The sequence below is a fragment of the Neolamprologus brichardi genome, chromosome 3 (assembly GCF_056152115.1).
Source record: "Neolamprologus brichardi isolate AB-2024 chromosome 3, ASM5615211v1, whole genome shotgun sequence".
Classification (NCBI taxonomy): Eukaryota; Metazoa; Chordata; class Actinopteri; order Cichliformes; family Cichlidae; genus Neolamprologus; species Neolamprologus brichardi.
In genome coordinates this window covers 59,962,620-59,981,259 of record NC_142106.1, presented here as the reverse complement: position 1 = coordinate 59,981,259, position 18,640 = coordinate 59,962,620, and the positions used below count along the sequence as shown (strand labels likewise).

The following is an 18,640-nucleotide window of genomic DNA, read 5'->3' as shown; positions in this document are numbered from 1 at the left end:
TGAAGGCTGCTGGTTAAACTGGGACTCACTGTTTAAAGCACTGAGTGCTCATAGAGAGATGCTCCATGAGTCCCAGTACAGACTACAAACATGGTGGAAACTTAGCTTTGATATCCACACACTCTGCACGTCTGTGAGTAACTGTGATGAAGATGTGCAGAGATCTGTGTACAAACAGGAGAAAGACTGTAAAGACTCTGTGCTTCTAACAGCCTCTGTTAACATATGTGAGGCTGTTTGTTGTTGTTGCCATGGAGCTTTTCACTGTTTGGGTCAGCAGGTCATGTGATCAGGTTTGTTCTGTGAAAGCTGGACGATGGTTCAGTGTCAGGGTTTGTTTGCATTCATCAATAAATATCTAAATAAATCAAAGACTCCATGTTTGTTCTTTCATCATGTGACCTCTGCTCATCCATCTCTGTGTGTATCAGGATACATTTAGTTCATAATACACAGAAAAATCAGAGTTATTACCTGTAATAAATGTGAAAGTAAAGATTCCTGCAGTGATAACCAGGCAGGACTGAAACACATCCAAGCTGTCACCACGGTAACAGCACCGTCCATCCACAGGTGAGGGGAGGAGCAAAAAGAGGGACTTTCACCATTTTATACTAAAAACACTCAACTAATGTTTCTAATATGAAACAAATAAGCCCACATTAATGTGAGCATTTATTCAATAATAATAATCATGATTTCCTCCTGATCTCATTTCCATAGCAGAGAAAACTGTGGTGTATATTGAGGTGGAGGGTGTGGTCTATGGCTCAGGTGTAGAGTGACAGTGTTGTTTATTAAAATAAGATCGCATTAACAGTTTGAACGTAGTTACAGTCAGCAGTGAATATAAATGCTAAAACTGAATATATTGCATAGTGTCCCCCCCCCCATTAACAAATGGTTCAGCCCACAGCAGGACCGGCTTTCTTCTTGTTTTCAGTAGCAAGCGATGCTCATGATTGTGCCAGAGCACATTTTGAACAACACCATGGGAATTTCGGATTTTACACAGGTGCACAGTAAAAAATGGAGTGTCAATATTTCAGTGTAAACCTATTTTAACCTAGAGAGAGTATTTACAACTCTGTGAGGAGTAAAGCAGCTCTAACGTCAGAGTTAAAAGTCAGTGTTCTGTAGACACGGAGTGAAGACTTAACTCCACACAGTGTTGATTAGTACCAGTGCGCAGGCGCGCGGTCTGAGAGCTGTGACGCACGCGGAATTTTCTCCGAAGAGCTGCCACAGTCAGGTAAGTTAAGTTAACATTCCCATACTGGTAACATTGTTTAGTCATTTTTAAACTAAATAGCTTTTTATAGTTGCACTGATGTCGAGTGAGGACATGTTAGCAGCATTTACCCACAGGTTTAATGATATTGTCGAGTAGCTACATGCTAACCGTTGCTAAAAGTTCAAATGTTCGTTATCTTCTCACTGAGTTAAGATTAACCTAAAACATGTTAACTATGTATTTCTTCTAAGTGCAGCTTAGATAATATTATTGTCACATGTCTAATGGGATAGTTTTAGCAACTAAATGACCGTTTAATAGTAAGCTAATAATCGCTAATTAGCTTCGAAGAAACTATCAGAAAAAGTAGGACATTACAATAAAGTTTACTCTACTGATTTATATTCTTTTAAGCAAATGCCAAAGGCATACACTAATTTAGAATTAATTTAGATTATTTTGTATAAATTAACTGACAGCAATGTTAATGATATGTTAATATACATTAATTGTTCACAGAAATAAAGCGAATTGCAGTAAGTTGACCAATACTTGATAAGTAGACTAAAGTTATTAAACAATATTAGATGTTAGTCACACTTGGTCCATTTGCAGTAACACTGGTTGATAAAGGATCTTTATTAGCAGTTAATCTGTTACTTATTTCTTCATACTGTAGCTGCTAAGTAATATTAACTTTTAACTGCTTCTATTTTGTATAGAAACTAAAGCTCTAAAGTACATCCACAGTCTTAAACTCTTTCCTTTATTATTTTTTTTCTCTTTGTTTTGTGAACAGAATATGTTGCTGCGTGTTTTGTTTGGTGGGGAGCAGAAGTATGTTAGGCTGTCTGACCTGACATTTGATGCTTTCATGAAAGAAGGTTAGAATATCAGGATAAAACAAGATAACAATGTTTACCTGGTCAATATAGCAGCTTAATTATAAGCTTAATTATATTCTTACTCAACTACCTAAGTTGATAATTGTTTCTACTTCAACAATGAATTAGAATTACCTATATGCTTAAGCTTCAGCTCATCAATATTTTGTGAAGACATAGCCTTACTCTACCATTTAATAAGAAAATGCATGGCCTTTTTTTTTTTTTAACAATTTCTGTAACATTTCTTTTCTCTTACCTTACTTCAGTGTGCCTAAAATTTAACATAGCAGAAGGCAGACAGCTAGATATGAAGGTGTTTGACCAGTCTGACACAGAAGTAGACGCAGAGGTGTTTGAAGAAATAGTGAAGGGGTCACCTGTAACCTTCCGAGTCATGCTGAGCAATGAAGAACTTGGTAATCACTCACATACGTATATGTTTATATTAAATATAAAGGTTGAGATTGAAGCATTAACAGTTCAATTTAATGCTTCTGCTTTGGTCATGTTCTTAATGCACAGGTGTATCTCTATCATCATCATCATCTTCTCCATCTGATGATACAATCATGCTAAACTTCACAATGTGTGAACCTCCTGAAGAAGCAGCCACCACTGAAGGAAGACAACCTAAAAGGCCATGCCATATAAACTATGAAGCAAAAGCTGTGGGTAGTGAACATTGTTAGCCTAATTTGCATGTTTGATGTGAAGTGTTTTTATGTAATCATTTTCCAGTTTTTCTCAAGGTTTAAAAGATTTCTGACTTCATATTTTATGTCTATTTAAGCTGATTGAAAAAGTCCAAACAACAAAGCCTGGTGGTGAACACATACAAGAGTAGGCAAAAACCAAATCTCTGACAGATGATAAACATACTTGCTGCTGAGATGACAGAAGCACATGGGTAAGAATCATAAATGTAGTCTATAAAGAAACATTTTTAGTATTATTTTTAATTGTGATGTTCAATGCCAATTGAGTGACGGTCATCACTGAATTTATACATTAGGACATCTCCCCCTAAAAGTGTAAGAGTGATGTATGCGCAGGGGATTGTTGCTCTGTTTCCATATCTGGAAGACCCATATTCACAACATGGATATGTAAGTAAAGGGGACCTTGCAACATTAAACACATAGTTGCCCTCAGAAATGTTGATAACATTCTGCTTGTATTTAATTACATAGGAACATTACTATGATCCAGAGAGCGGTTCAGGATACCTTGCGTGGCGGTTGAAGACCATTCAAAGAAAAGCTGCAGAGGAAAGAAGTGTCTCACTTTCCAAATCTCCTAAAAGTAAGTTCACTTGTGATTTAAATGATTCTGATCTAATTTGTAGGTAGGAGTCAATCAAATAGTTTTTTCTTAAGTTGGCGGGCCAGGCCGTGGTCGATCCAGACCACTCACCACTGAGACGGTGTTATCAGATGAGGATGTAAAAGCAGCTATTGCGCTTTTGAGACACTCTGCTGATGAAGACACTATCCGTGAAAAGATGAAAGCTACCTTCATTTATCGGCATTCAATGGTCAGCGATGATAAGAATGCAGCAGATGTCTTCACAGTCTTCCCGCGGTTTCTGGACACACCAGGACTGGTAAGACATCTTCATTTGTTGAATCACTGAAATATTCCATGCAGCTTGCAATTTCACTCATTACACCTCTCTTATCTTCTATTTTTGCATTATAGATAGAACAAGATTTCCTGTTTGATGAGGTCACTGCCAACAAATTCTTGGAGAGGTGGCCCATCGATCTCAAATCAAAGATTGTAAAGGAAAGTCATGGACTTGTACCCACCTCGGAGCTCTTGGAGTTGATGTGCAATGCTGAGTCAGCTACTGAAGTTGAGAATGGTATGACTCTGACTGTTTTTATCTGCCATTGTTGGTTATATAGGTAATTCTGTCTATTGAATGTATTTTTGGAGTAATTCTTTGTTTATTCGTCTGTAGGCTGGGACAGTGACATGTCTGCTATCTTGCTGCTGCTACATCTGCTACCGCCATCTGCACAAGGGCGAAAGAGACCAGGAAAGATGTCTGCATCTCAAGCTGTCGATAACCTCATCAAATTCCTAAAGGTATGTTATTTAAAATATATATTCCATCACCGCCATTGTAATGTACAGTAAGGTGATCTAATCTAATGGGATAGTCACTAAATACTGCTGTTTAATGTGTTGTTGTAGGCTGGAACCAGTGTACAGCAGCATCTAGACAACATCACCCGAAGCAGTCAGCCCTACCTTCTTGCTCAGGGACCCACAAGAAGCAGCATTCACACCTTCTTCATTGTGATTGACAAGCATGCACTTCCATGTAAAGCGACAGGTTCAGTAGGAGCCCTTGATGAACTCTTTAAGGCCCATTATGTCTTTGATACGTCTTACAGTTCATCCCTGACCAACCTTTTCACTTTTCTGCAAACAACCATTTACAACATTGATGTTGGGGAAACAAAGGAAACTCCCAGAGTTGCAGAGTTGCGAGCAAGAATGGTGCGTTAGTATCCATTGAGATCAAAATAATGAAGTGCTTTCTTTGCAAAAGTGATCATGGTAGACCAAACAGCCTTGTAAAACACCTTAAGGTAATTCATGGTCTCTGTACTGGCAGGACACTATATCTCAAATGTGGCCAAGTGGGATGCTCACGTTCTTTTAGTAGTTTTTCTGGCTTTAGAAAGCACCTGAACAAATGCCACGTAAGCAGTTCATTTGATTCTGCAGAACTAGATTTTTCACCAGTTCAAAGTGTTACGGACACAAGTACTGCTGCTAATGATGATGTGGTGCCTGAACATTTAGAGGCTGAGTGGGAATTATCTTCAGCAGACCTTGTAAATAGTTGTGCAGCTGTTATTTCTGATCTAAAGGCAGCAGGTGTAGGCCAAAGTGTAGTGAATCCTGTAGTGAATTCCATGGAAGAGATTGTTCAAGATATCCAACAACATGCTAAAGAAACAGTCATTAAGCATGTATTTAGTAATGAAAGAGAAACAGAAATGTGCAAGAAAGTTGAAGCATGTTTTGATGAGTTAGAGAATCCTTTCTCAGTTCTTAATTCGGAGTACAAGAGGTCAAAATATTTATCAGACAAGTGGGAAACTGTAGAACCAGTTGAATGTGTAATTGGCTCAAGATTTGACACAAGGCGAAATAAAAAGACTGGAACATATGATCAGGCAGTTGTTCAAGATAAATTCATGTATGTTCCAATTTTATCAACATTGGAATCAATATTTAAGAGTCAGCATGTTGGAGAAATGTTGAAAAAATCCGACACTTGTGATTCAAGACTCAGAGATATTTGTGATGGATCTCTATTGAAGACTCTTTTTTCAACAGAAAAGCACACAGTTCAGATCCAAATGTTCTATGATGACTTTGAGGTTGCAAATCCTCTTGGTTCCAAGCGAGGTATTCACGAGTTGGGTGCAGTATATTTTACCTTAAGAAACTTCTCTCCCAAATGGAATTCATTTTTGGCCAACATACACCTTTGTGCCTTATTTCATGCACAAGATCTGAAACGTTATGGTTTTAGTGAAATTCTTGCTCCTATTGTTCGAGACATTAAAGTGTTAGAGAGCGATGGTATTGAGATTCCACTGTTTGGTGGTTATGTTCGTGGTAGTGTGGTACAGGTCACTGGTGATAATTTAGGCTTACATAGCTTGTTTGGTCTGGTGGAGTCTTTCAGTGCAAGGTACTGTTGCAGGTTTTGTTTAGCTGAAAAAGATGACTTTCAAACAGAATTCTCTGAAGATTCCCCCAAAATAGTGTTGCGCACCAAAGACAACCACACTGCTCACTGTCAGGAAATGTCTAATAATCCATTGCTTCCTTATGTTTTTGGTGTAAAGAGTTCATGCTTATTGAATTCACTGACATATTTTCACACAGCTGAGAACTTCTCAGTTGATGTGATGCATGATGTTTTGGAAGGAGTGGCCCAGTACGAACTGAAGTTATTGTTTTTGTATTTAAAAGAACAACATCTTACATTGGGAGAACTGAATTTGAGAATACAAAGTTTTGATTATGGATTCATGGAGAAAAACAATAGGCCAGTGGCTGTGAATTTAGGTGGAGAGTCTAATGATCTGGGACTGAATGCTATTCAGACATGGTGCTTACTGAGGAATGTTCCCCTCATGTTTGGAGATTTGGTAACCTCTACTGACCAACATTGGGGCCTACTACTTTTATTACTACAGATAGTTAATATTGTATTTTCTCCTATGTTATCTCAAGGTATGTGTGTATATTTAAAACATTTGATTGTGGAACACCACAAACTGTTCAAGATGTTGTATCCCCAGAAAAACCTTTTACCAAAGCACCATTTTCTTATCCATTATCCTCGCTGCATCCAAAAAATAGGGCCTGTACTTCATAGTTGGTGCATGCGCTATGAAGGTAAGCACAATTTTTTCAAGAAACGGCTCAAATCATTCAAAAATATCACCAAAACGCTGGCCAAAAAACAGCAGAATTATATGGCATACATTTGGCAATCTTCAACAGCCTTTAGTCGGTTAGACATTGGTCCAGGAAAAATGGTGTCTTTAGATATGGTAAAAGGAGGTTCTGGAATTTCAATAGCAATGCAACTGCCCAATAGAGTTCAAGTTATGAAAGTGAACTGGGCTAAACAGAATGGTATTGTTTACCGCCCGCATTTGGTTATTTGTGGCAGTGTCTGAAATGCCTGTTTTACCAGATTGAGTCAGTTCTGATAATACACGAGAAACTGGTACTTCTCACTTTGCCATTATGTACAGTAGCCTTTCAAGAACATTTCCATGCCTATGAGTTGACCAGGACAAAGCAAGATTTAGTTGTCTTTCATGTTGACAGCCTGCATTATCCCAGGCCTTTTGACATACAATTGTCGTATGGAGTGAATGACAACGCTCTCTTTGTGGTCCCATATTGCTTTCTCTGGTGAGCATCATAGCTACTGTCATTTGTAAGAGTTTGTTATGCTAATAAATGCTGTTACTGTAACCTGTATGTTTGTAGTTATTTTCACAATATAGGATAGATCACAGCCATTTAGAAATATAGCATCATATGATAAATATGAAAAAATAATGAAAATGAAATATTATTACACATTAGAGTGAACTTGGACTAAAAATAACTCTATAAAGTGAAATCATATTACTCTAAACAGTGTGAATAACCCTCAGTGTTAAATATTTTTACACATTTTGTTGTTAATTTTGACACTAAACTGAGTAGAATTAACACTAAAAAGTTAACACTGGCCATAGAGTAAATTTTACTCTAATTTTGAGTGGGACCAAATGTTATCTGAAACAGAGTTAAAATCAACTCTCTAAGTGTAAAATTGACACTCTGTTTTTTACTGTGTGGGTGGATGTTACACTGTGGAAATGGAAGGTGAGTGTTATTAACCCTCTGTGGTCCACGGACACGCTGCACCTCCAAATCACATGACTGATGTCAGCTGACACAGCAACAAGCTGCAGCCACGCTGAGTCTCTGTTTCAGCCACATTGAAAGTTCGGACTTCAAAGTTTTAAAATTTTAATTACAGGCCAGTAAATCCAGAGTTATGATGATATATATCAGCCACGCGTTTTACTAAACACTGTCCTCACGTTTGTGTGTTTTAAGCGTTTTCTAAGGACAGCGCGAAAACAGTAAAGAAAGGAAAAAATCCACATGTTTCCTATCAGTGGAAAAATGCACCATGTCGACCAATTAAAAAAAGTCAACATATGGGATTTGGTTGTTTAGGAAGAGGGAAAAGTTTTGGGAGTGACGGTAACGGCAGAGACAGAGAGAGCGAGTGAGAGAGAGAGAGAGTTTTTAGATGTGGGAGATTTGTGACGTTTAGTGTGGAGTGTTTACTTAGTGTGTTGTGTTGTGTAGCTGTTCTGTTGTGTAGTCGTTTTGTGTGTCAGTGAGGGCACTAATGAATGTCACAAAGGCACATTTGTAAACACTGTCACTAAGTAGAAAACCAGCGCAGTGATACACCTGCTGTTGTCAGGCTGCAGGTTTATCCCTGTGCTCTTCTGTCTTTTGGTGGACAAACTTGTTTTACTGACACACATCATTTGTGGAGCATCTTATTGTGACACCTGATTGTTCTCTCATTTTAGTTTTAGTAATATTTGTAAATGGTTGTAGCCTTTGAATAGCTGTAACTGTAGTGAGCACTGTGTGTGAAAGGGTTAAGTGATCAGGTTTAACAGATCAGTGATAAATCTGTGCTGTTGGATCAATAATGAAACAGACTGCTGTTAGAAATAACTCTGATTCTGGTGTTTATATTCTGATCAAATAGATGATAAATAGTTTCAGTGCGTAACACACAGAAAGAAGCAGAACAGTTCACATCAGGCTGAAACCTCTGCAGTGTCTTCTTGGCTTCGTCTCTAAATTTTAAAGTTCTGTAGTATTTTATAAGAAACTCCTTTAAATTGTCCTTCATGCAGCCAAGTTTGTTTCCAGTTAATTCCTCCATATAAAGAAGAAGAAATGACTTGTGTTTATAAAGGATCTTCCTGTTATTCCACGTTTGTTGGAGAGAAGTGATGCTTATAAGTTTCCATGTGTAACAGTCGCAATAGTGTGGTGTCTCTTTAAGACAACTTCATGTTTGGTGATGTCACAAGCATGCGCCCCTGCCCTCTGTTGTATGAACGCTGCTCGCTTCATGTATGATAAGACAGCAGCCGTTCAGCTGGGCCTTGTTGGTGAGGAGTGTTTATTAAAGGACGAGCACTGTGGGATTCCCAGTACCAGTGTGGTCGGGAGTTTTTGACTGTCCTGCTGTCTGCCGCCTCCTCTCAACCACTGAATACACATGTCAGAAAAGCTTGCTCATGAAAACTGTTTCCTCTTCCTACTTTTCACAATAAAAGTCCTGCACAGCTGTACTCTGGTTACTTGATATGTGACTATTGTGGTTATATCAGTTTGGTATCAGATTTCTTTTTTCCTAATACATTAAGGATAATATACTCTCTTTCCTCTTTTCCCAACTGTGGTATAAAGCACAGCTTAGCCTTAGCAAATGTTCAAAGAAAAGTCGTCACTTCCTGATTTCTGTTTCACTGATAAATATTGTCACACTGGGGTTTTTGCAAATGATATCAATGACCACTGTGTGGCAGCTGGAGTCAGACAACTGAAGCTCCCACAATCAAGACCACAAATAGCTTTCAAAGGAGATTTGAAGCTTTTCTGTCAGCAAGCTTCATGATTTATGGGACTATAACTGGAACAGAATCTACCTGATCACCAACGGTGAGCTGGCATGGAGTTATTTTTATGACACTTTTATCAAAATGATAAATAAGCATGCCCCCATGCTCAGATTCAGAGTGAAATGCAGAAACAATCTTTGGTTTTCTCCTCAGCTATGCAGTCTCCTTAAAAACAGGGATGCTGCTCAGGCAAGAGAAACTAAATCTGGAGCAGATTGGCTGATTTGTGGCAGCTCGCAAATCGTTCAGCCTCCTTCATTAAAAAGGCCAAATCAGAATCCTGTCCTTCAAAAACTACTAAACATCTGAATGATCCTAAAAGCTTCTGGAAAAGAATAAAATCTTCTCATGGTGACATAACCACCAATGAGTTGCAGCCTTTGCTGTAAAGGAGTTCAGGAGTTCACAGATGAAATGTACCTACAAAGAAAGTAGAATTGATTCAAACTTTACCAAGCAGTTCAGCAGGGAGTGGATGTGCTGTTGGGTTGTTGGAGGTACAACACACAAGAAGGCCGATGCAGGTGGATGCAGAGAGAGGCCAGGGCCACGTTCAAACCTGAACACGCTGCACAGTGTTTTGTTCCATTTGTTAGGGATGAATGAAATGCTTCCTTGAAAGGATGTGTGCAGTCACCAGTGGGCGTGGAAGCATGTGCGCCCTCATTTGGTGGGTATTGGCGACTGTCAAGCCTTTGAGTCGCCGAGCAGCTGAATAGGGGAATAATGTTGACGCGCCCGCTGTTCAAAACGTAAGTCAAAGTTCCAGATTAAAAACTTCTTTATTTGTTATCAAATCCTTAAAATCCAGAAAAACAGTGATCAAAATAAACATTCTAAGCTTGAGCGGTCAGCAAAAGTCGACTTCTCCCATCACCCACTCATTCACAAAAATTCCCTCGGGACGTGAACAGGTGATATAGCAATCACTATTACTATTACCGACACCACGTGACCCAAAGCTGCGCCTATCTACAACAGTGGGTGTGCAAGAAAAGTCCTCCTGTCACACAGCAATGCCTACATAAATCACACCACTCTGCTTAAATAATAATAATAATGTTTAGTGAAGCAGGTGAAGCAAAGGGCTGCTTTTAATAGGCTGGGAGAGCCAGGTGTGCTGCTTTAGCTGGTGAGCCTCTTATGCTAGCCTCCATCTATAAGCTGGGATCATAGGAGCACTGCAGTCCTTACTAGATCAAGTATTGTTATTTATGCAGGTGACAAAAGTTTACATTCACAGAGTCATAGAATTGAGCCTCGTTTGAAAAGCAGGTGTTTAATGCAGCTGCTTAGAGTTCACACACAGTAGAAGAATCAGACTTGAGTCACATTTCAAACCACTGGAAAAATACTTAGCAAGTAATAATGAAAACACCACAGACTTAGTATATCCTGTTTAGTCCTGTGTTTGATATTAAGTGTGTGTGTATAAGTGTGAAGGAGCCCTGGGAGAAAAGACTGAAGCTTGTGCCAAAGAACAAACAGGAAAGAAAGATCAGCATTAATAAAGACGAGCACAGAAGGAGCCCAAGCACATGTTTCTTTTTCAGATTTCTCTAAAAGTGTGTGTTCATTTGTTCCATCTGTCTTCTTCACAATAAACAACAGCTAACAGACACACATGCACTCTGTGTCACTTCACAGGGGCTGATGAAAGTGGACACAGTAAAGGGAGAGCTGGACCTGCTCTACACATCCTGGACTCTGTTAACAGACTTTATTCTGCAGCATCAACAGATGACGTATAAAAATATATGAAAATATAGAAACGTTTAACATTGTGACTGTTCACATTAGTGAAGCTGTTACTTTGCTGCCAGGTGAAAAAAGAACCCTAAATCTGAGTCTTATTAAACATCTGCTGCACGAGAGTTTCATGGCCCTGCTTTATCCTGTGATTGCTGACCACCTCGTCCTGAAACCTCTTCATCATCCTCACAGTTGTGTGAAGAAAGAGGGAAGCAGGTGGAGATGGAAACCATCTGTGCTCCTGTGTTCACTTGTGTGTGTGCGTCTATGGTCATATCTAATGTGTACCTACAGACAAACACAAACACAAACACCTGGCATTGCACAAGAGTCTCTACTGGAGCAACCTGCAGATGTCAGAGATATGATTAGAGGGTAAAGTGGACTAATGAGTGCATCTATGTTGTTGTTGTCTGCTGGGGGACAGCATCAGCTCCAGAGATGCATCAGGATCAGCAAACTAATCTGCAAGGCTGGAAGTGTCACTGAAGGAGTTTGAGTCAGTGAGGGACTCAAACTCTTTATTCTGTGAGCTGAACACAGCTGTCAGCAAAACATCTGTGATGGGACATTTCTTTATTTCATGATCACTTTGTCACTTAGTTCTATGCATGTAGGACAGCATCACATGTGAGTCTTATGCTGCTTCACATCTTTGTTCTACACTCACACAGTGGGGCATTGTAAGTTCATGTGGGTAAAACCTTTTATTGAGTCTGTTTGTCATTGACCTGATCGACCTGTAGCACCTACCAGAGGGAAGGGGTGGGGGGTGGAGTGAGTGTCCAGGGGGTCCTTGAGGACGACATTGCCAGTATATAAATGTCTCTGAGGGAGGTTAGTGTCGGGCCCAGGGCCGCTCTGCTGCCCTCACCACCCGCTGCAGTTTCCTCTTGTCCTCCACAGCAGCTGAACCACAGTGTGCAGCAGAAGGATCTCCATGGTAGAAGTTCATTAGCAGTTTGTGATTAGCATTCTTACGTAGATCTCAAATTAAAAACCAATGATTGATGCAAAACTCATTTGTTGCTTTGGGTTTGTTATTTTCAGTTTATTTAATATAAACTTTTATGTCATTTCTTCTTCCATTGACCTGAATCCTCACAGTTTATAGAAGGGGCCCTGTTGATGTGGAGAAACATCTGAGCACATGTGATGTGCAAGTTAAGAGCATTTGAGCATCTCATGGTGGTTACCTCGGAGACTATATGTCACTTTGTGTAGAGCCACGCCCACAGCACACAGAATACATGTGTACAACTAATTTGTCCACACAGGAGGCATCTTGATGCTGTCATCATACACAAAGGCTTTTGTACAAAGTGTTAAACAAACTGCAGCAAGTGTGTTCAAGACTTTTTCCCCGTCTTATTTCTCTTTATTACACATAATCTATGGAAACGTGTGGTTTGATTACTTTGCATGTGTGGATTTGATGGGTTGTTGCCACATCTGATTGATTGGTAATTTATTTCAACTTTTATTTCAACATGTGAACAATATACAAGTACATTTAGAAAAGAAAATAAGAAAAAAAAATACTGTACAAATTACATACAAAAAAAGTATTAATTTACATGTTGAAAGGGAGTGGGAAGAAGTAAACACTTATTTAATTCCACCCCTTTGCCATAAATTATCAGTTAATATTTAGTCAGCTTCCTTACTGATATAATTTGTAATAAAAACAGTGAACAGATTTCTGATATACTATATAATCACATCATGAGTTGTTTTGTTTTGTTTTTTTTTTTTTTTTAAATAGAGACATTCACTTAATTTCAATATTTTCCTTTTCTTTATAGTTTGAGAAGATCATATTTGTATAACTCTTTTTGAACAGTTTTATGTTTGGACATTGCTTTAATTCCATATTCAGACTGTTCCATAGTTTCACTCCATGAACAGAAACACAAAAGCCTTTTCTTGTGGTACGTACCTTCATTGTACCTTCATTGTTTTGAAGTTACAAAAACCCCTTAAATTATAACTTCCTTCTTTCAAAAAAAACATACTCTGAATATTACCTGGCAGTTCTTTATTTTTTGCTTTGAATAGAATTTGTGCTGTTTGGAATTTCACTAGATCGTCAATTTTCAATATTTCAGACTGCAAAAATAGTGAGTTTGTATGTTCCCTATAACCTGCATTGTGGATGATTCGAATTGCTTTTTTTTGAAGAGTAAAAAGTGAGTTTAATGTGGTTTTATAGTTATTGCCCCAGACCTCTGCACAATAGCTTAAGTATGGTGAAACCAGTGAACAGTATAGAATATGAAGTGATGTTCTGTCGAATACCTGTTTTGCCTTGTATAGTATTGCAATGCTACGTGATACTTTGGAATGAATATATCTTAAGTGAGCTCTCCAGTTAAGTTTTTCATCTATTATTACCCCCAGAAATTTATTTTCACTGACTCTTTCAATATCAACACCATTTATTTGAATCTTTGCATTTGTATTTAAACTACTATTTCCAAATAACATAAGTTTAGATTTATTCAAATTTAATGATAATTTATTCTTATCAAGCCAGAACTTCATTTTACTTATTTCATTAGTCATATCCTCCAATACATTCTGCAGATCATCACCAGAGCAAAAAATGTTTGTATCGTCAGCAAAGAGAACCATTTTTAATACTTTGGACACTTTACAGATGTCGTTAATGTACAAGTTGAAGAATCTTGGACCCAAAACTGACCCTTGGGGTACACCACAAGCAATGTCCATACATAAGGAACAACCACCATTTATTTCCACAAACTGCTTCCTGTCACTTAAATAACTCTGGACCCAATCTAAAACTACCCCTCTGACACCATAATGTTCCAGTTTTCTTATTAATATATTATGATCTATAGTGTCAAATGCCTTTGTCAAGTCTATGAATAACCCAGCCACATATTGCTTTTTGTCTATGGAATTTGTGATGTATTCTATTGAATCTAATAGTGCCAATGATGTTGATCTGCTTGATCTGAATCCGTACTGACTCTCAGTGAGTAGTTTATGTTTATCTGTAAATTTTTCCAGTCGGTTTTTAAACAGTTTTTCAAGAACTTTTGAGAATTGAGGTAGTAAAGAGACAGGTCTGTAGTTTGTGAAATGGTGTTTGTTTCCAGATTTGTATAGAGGTATAACTTTTGCTATTTTCATTCTGTCTGGAAATCGACCAGTTATCTCACTAGATGTGACCATCTCACATCTAGTGAGATTTTCATGTCAAGAGCACCTTCTGAAATATATTTCTTTAGAAAATTGGTGACACTGGTGAAATTCGTCCAATAGCCGCTCTATTTAAACCCCAAACCACACTGGGTAGCAACCTCACCACTACATGGCCACAGAGATTTCCACAGTATGCACCTGTGTGGAACAGGAACATGACACAGAAATGTATTACAAAGATCTAGTCTGGTTAAATATTACAGTTTATCTTTCAGGTTCATTTCTTGGATGATTTTGTAAGAAACAAACTGCTTGAATGCTATCAGACTCCTGAACAGCTGACCAACCTCAAATTGCAATTTGCACATCAGGTCACTTTGCACACTAAGTTCATTTTGCACATTAAACTCCTTTGTACATCCACGTACATCGACATCTGCAGACCACACGTGTCTTCAGTTACTTATTTGTACTTATTTGCAGTTATTTATCTTTTTATTTTATTTTTTTAAGTTATTTTTTATCCTTATTTTATCTTTTTATTTATTCTTATCTTGTTCTTTTAACCCTTATCTAACTTGGCATTGTGCACGGTGTGTTTCAATTCAGTTTAAATTCAGGGACATGGAGCCCCTGTTGATCCTCTACCTAATCACACGAGCCAAGGTGTGAAAACGGGTGTGGGTCGCAATCAGCCAAGGTTTTTGGTGAACCCGTTGTGAGATCTAGCCCCACGCTATCATGTGATTTCCTGTGATCAAATTTCCCAGGATGTGAGTGGGCGTTAAGACGTCCAAGTCCCTCTTCAAGCAACTTAAAGAAGTCCAGACGCTTTTCTTTCCAAGCTCCTTCAACAACATCATTCATAGAACAACTTCCAGCTTCTTTTGCTCGGCTACAATTTGGATGGATTTGCATTTAAAGATGCAACAAGACTAAAATGGTTAGGGTCAGGAGGTCAAAGGTCAGAGCTCCTGTGGGTCTGAGGGCGGCCTCACGTTGGAGAAGGATGAAGGAGTCTGACCTGAGCCAGTGTTTGACATGAACACATCAGCACTGCTGTCAGTGAGCCTAAAGACAGCCGTTAGCATCATTTCAGTGTTTCAGTCATAAAAACACTTCCTGTCACTGTGGTTGTTACAGTGACATCATGCAGTTTGTGCTTTGACCTCCAGAGGGCGACAAATCAGCACAGACAGAGAGCTCCATTCAAACTTTGCTGCCATCAGTAATAATTCTTCAAATATAATCATCAGTGTTTGAGCAGTTATGATATCAAGGACAATCTAGACATGTGTGACAATACTGAACATGTCACATGACACACCTTAAACATCATGTGATCCACTCTCAGTCTGCACTTTCATTCATGACTTCAACAGGTTGAATTGAGCTTTGAACAAACATTCAGTGAAATAAATCTTTCATGGATTCATGTGAGCAGCAGATGAACTTTGTACCAACAACATCTTCAATAACAGAGTCTGAATGAAGCTCAGGTGTTGATGCTGCTCACTGATTGGACGCTTGGTTTCAGCTCTGCTCTCAGTCTTTCCTGCACAGGTGAAGGTAGAAAGTGTGACTGGATCTATAGACTGGAAACAGAGAAACATGCTGAACATTTGAAGCTTTGCAGCAGAAATGTTCATGTTACAAATACAGCAGAGCTGATCTGGGATCAGTGTGTTCACACCTGCAGCTACAACAAGGTTTCATGTCTCCACACGTCAGCATGTGAACTTTACTCTGACTCAGTCTGAGCAGTCAGACGGCATATTTTTAAAGTTAACACATCAGCACACACAGAGCTGAGCCCCTCCCACCTGTGCTGAGTTTCAGGTGGAGTCCCGCCTCCTTCCAGGAAGCAGCTCACCTGTGTGTCCGTGTTTAGTGTCCAGGTGTGGAGTGGAGCTTGTTGTTGGTGTGTGAAGAAACAGTAAGTTTGCTTTGTTTCCTACTTTAACAGTTTGTCTTTAGGAACTTTACTGTTTGTTCAGCTCATGTTTGATTTCTTCACACAACAAACTGTGTGTGTTTGTATTTCCGGTCTCTCCATTAAAGTCAGTGTGCAATGTTTTCCTGGCTAACATCAGCTGTGTGCAGCTTAGTTCCAGCACAAATCTGCCGCTCCATAGTTCACGGTAACGGACTCACAGCTGGACCAACGAGGCCGAGTGTGTCCGCCACTCTGAGCTACGTTCGTGTTTGTGTACTTGTAGTTTGTACTTTGTGAGTTCACTCAGAGCCCACAGAGGACGCAGCGTACGTGATGACGTCACAGCTCTTTACCTCCTTTACTGCCACTGTGATTAATATTTACACACGAGAAACCTGCAGAGCTCTGACGCTAAACTAGCCACACAGCATGCTAACGCTAAGCTAGTCAAGAACCCAGAGTGACGTTAAAGCTGAGTAAACACTGACCCCAGACCAGCACCTTAATAAAGTGAGCTGCTGCTGCTGAACTTGAACAGGTAACAAAGTGATGAGCAGTCAGGCTGCAGGTTTCTACCTGTTCATGTTTCTACAGTAGAATCACTTTGAAGTGTCTTTGTGCTGTTTCATCTTTGATTTGTGTTCATAAACACTCAGAGAAACATCACGTGACCTCATCAGGATCTGTGTTGATGTGTGGGGCTGTACCTCAGCTTTAGATTGTTACATGCTCATTTGTTAATTTTACACAGTAACATCAAAGTAATGTTATGAGGAGTAATGAAGTAACGTACTCCATTACTTTTAATTAAAGTGTTTTGTGTAATATGTGTAATAATGACTTTTTTTGAGTAATGACCAACACTGATCACAACAAAGAGGAAATGCAGAGATCTGTATGATCTGTTTCATAGAGTTTAACCAGCCTTTACAGTTAACAACAACTGTCACTGCATCACTGACACACAAACGTCATCTCTGTCAATAAAAACATTCATACATGGAATAAAAACACATCAGTGGATCATTGCTGGAGCTGCCTGGACTTCAGTCTTCAAGATTTCAACCAACAGCAACGACATGCTGCTCCAGATGTCTGTGCTCCAGATGTTTGTGCTCCAGGTGTTTGTGCTCCAGGTGTTTGTGCTCCACATGTCGGTGCTCCAGATGTCTGTGCTCCAGGTGTCTGTGCCCCAGCTGTCACAGGTGTCTGTGCCCCAGCTGTCACAGGTGTCTGTGCTCCACATGTCTGTGCTCCACATGTCTGTGCTCCACATGTCTGTGCTCCAGATGTTTGTGCTCCTGGTGGAAAGGCTCTCAGTTTCCTCCTTGAAATAAGTGTTTATATTGTTGTTATATTGTTGACCCACCATGACGCTCACCATTGATCATGTGACTCATCACATGATCAATGGTGAGCGTCTCTTTCCCTCTCAGGTTTAAATATCTGGGACTCTCCACCGTTTGGTTTTAGAACTGAAGAAGCTTCTTGGATGAAACGTCTACAAGAAACTTAAAGACGTCTCTTTTCTCTCCAAGCTCCTTAGATCACATGACCTGGATGACTGAACCTACAGACATATTGACCTGGTTTCTAGGTCACATGACAAGTCAGAGGTCAGCGACTGTAACTCAGTTACTTCTGTTAATGTGAACTCACTGAGTGTTCGTGGTTTACCTCTCAGACTGACTGAAGATGATGATGGAGGAAGAGGAGGACAGAGCAGAGTCTGCAGGGTCCAGCTGTCCGACTGTGAGGAGTGACTGGTCCAAAGGTCAACAGCCAAACTTCAGTGTTGAACCTGGACCAACGAGGTCAGAGAGCTGAACTCACTGAGTTACAGAAATAATTCTGCACTGACATTATAATCAGTGTTGATTCTGGTTGATTGTCTGACTGTGTTTGTGAGCTGAGAGGAAATGAAAATGAGTTTGTAACAAAAATCAGTTTTGTCCAGTTTTCCTGTAAAAAGCTGAACTCTAATCTAAGAGGACTGTTACTGACAGGAAACAGCTGCATTATCTGCAGTCTGTGTGATCACAGCTGCTTCAATCATGTTTGTGTCTGCAGAGGTCAGAGGTCACAGTCTGCAGGGTCCAGCTGTCCGTCTGTGAGGAGTGACCGGTCCAAAGTTCAAAATCCAGAGTTCAGTGGTGAACCTGGACCAACGAGGTCAGAGAGCTGTGATGACTCCTTTACATGTTTGTGTTTCCTTGATAAATATGACCTGAAACATCCTCAGATTGTTACAAAGATTCATTAAAAAGAAAACAATGAAAGAGAAAAGATCCAAATGTTAGACTTGGTCATTTGCTGTTTGAGGACAGTGATGCTCATATCTGTGGGGAAAGTGTGACCTGAGTGGGTTCATGTTTGTCTTTAAAGAACAGAGCTGCTCTGA

General features: G+C 39.4%; 2 protein-coding genes across 26 annotated transcripts in view; both read left to right on the top strand.

Moving 5' to 3' along the window:
- The window catches only part of LOC118453432 (protein NLRC3-like), an 815,502-nt gene that overhangs the window by 325,975 nt on the left and 470,887 nt on the right, over positions 1-18,640 (top strand). For 7 of the 25 annotated variants that reach the window (XM_087837955.1, XM_087837954.1, XM_087837956.1 and 4 more), the window contains exons 1-2: positions 17,935-18,053; positions 18,310-18,411. The exons of 14 other annotated variants lie outside the window; for them this stretch is intronic. In XM_087837955.1, coding sequence (XP_087694081.1) covers positions 17,935-18,053; positions 18,310-18,411 — 221 coding nt within the window. Of the gene's footprint in view, positions 1-17,934; positions 18,054-18,267; positions 18,412-18,640 lie in introns of those variants that run through there. 4 more of the 25 variants (XM_087837987.1, XM_087837964.1, XM_087837953.1 and 1 more) reach the window with 3 other exon arrangements.
- Positions 2,966-6,026, top strand: LOC148105992 (uncharacterized). The gene is made up of 7 exons (XM_087838014.1): positions 2,966-3,028; positions 3,134-3,227; positions 3,312-3,423; positions 3,498-3,724; positions 3,820-3,985; positions 4,085-4,212; positions 4,321-6,026. Exons 1-7 carry the CDS (start codon positions 2,988-2,990, stop codon positions 4,636-4,638), a joined length of 1,086 nt encoding a protein of 361 aa, XP_087694140.1. The 5' UTR covers positions 2,966-2,987; the 3' UTR covers positions 4,639-6,026.

What these genes read in the sequence shown, in the direction of transcription:
- LOC148105992 (XM_087838014.1), top strand. Translation starts at nt 2,988, where the DNA reads ATGATAAACATACTTGCTGCTGAGATGACAGAAGCACATGG. An exon ending in ACTTTCCAAATCTCCTAAAA is followed by an intron (nt 3,424 to 3,497) that starts GTAAGTTCACTT and finishes TTTTTTCTTAAG; the next exon opens with TTGGCGGGCCAGGCCGTGGT. An exon ending in ACCTCATCAAATTCCTAAAG is followed by an intron (nt 4,213 to 4,320) that starts GTATGTTATTTA and finishes GTGTTGTTGTAG; the next exon opens with GCTGGAACCAGTGTACAGCA.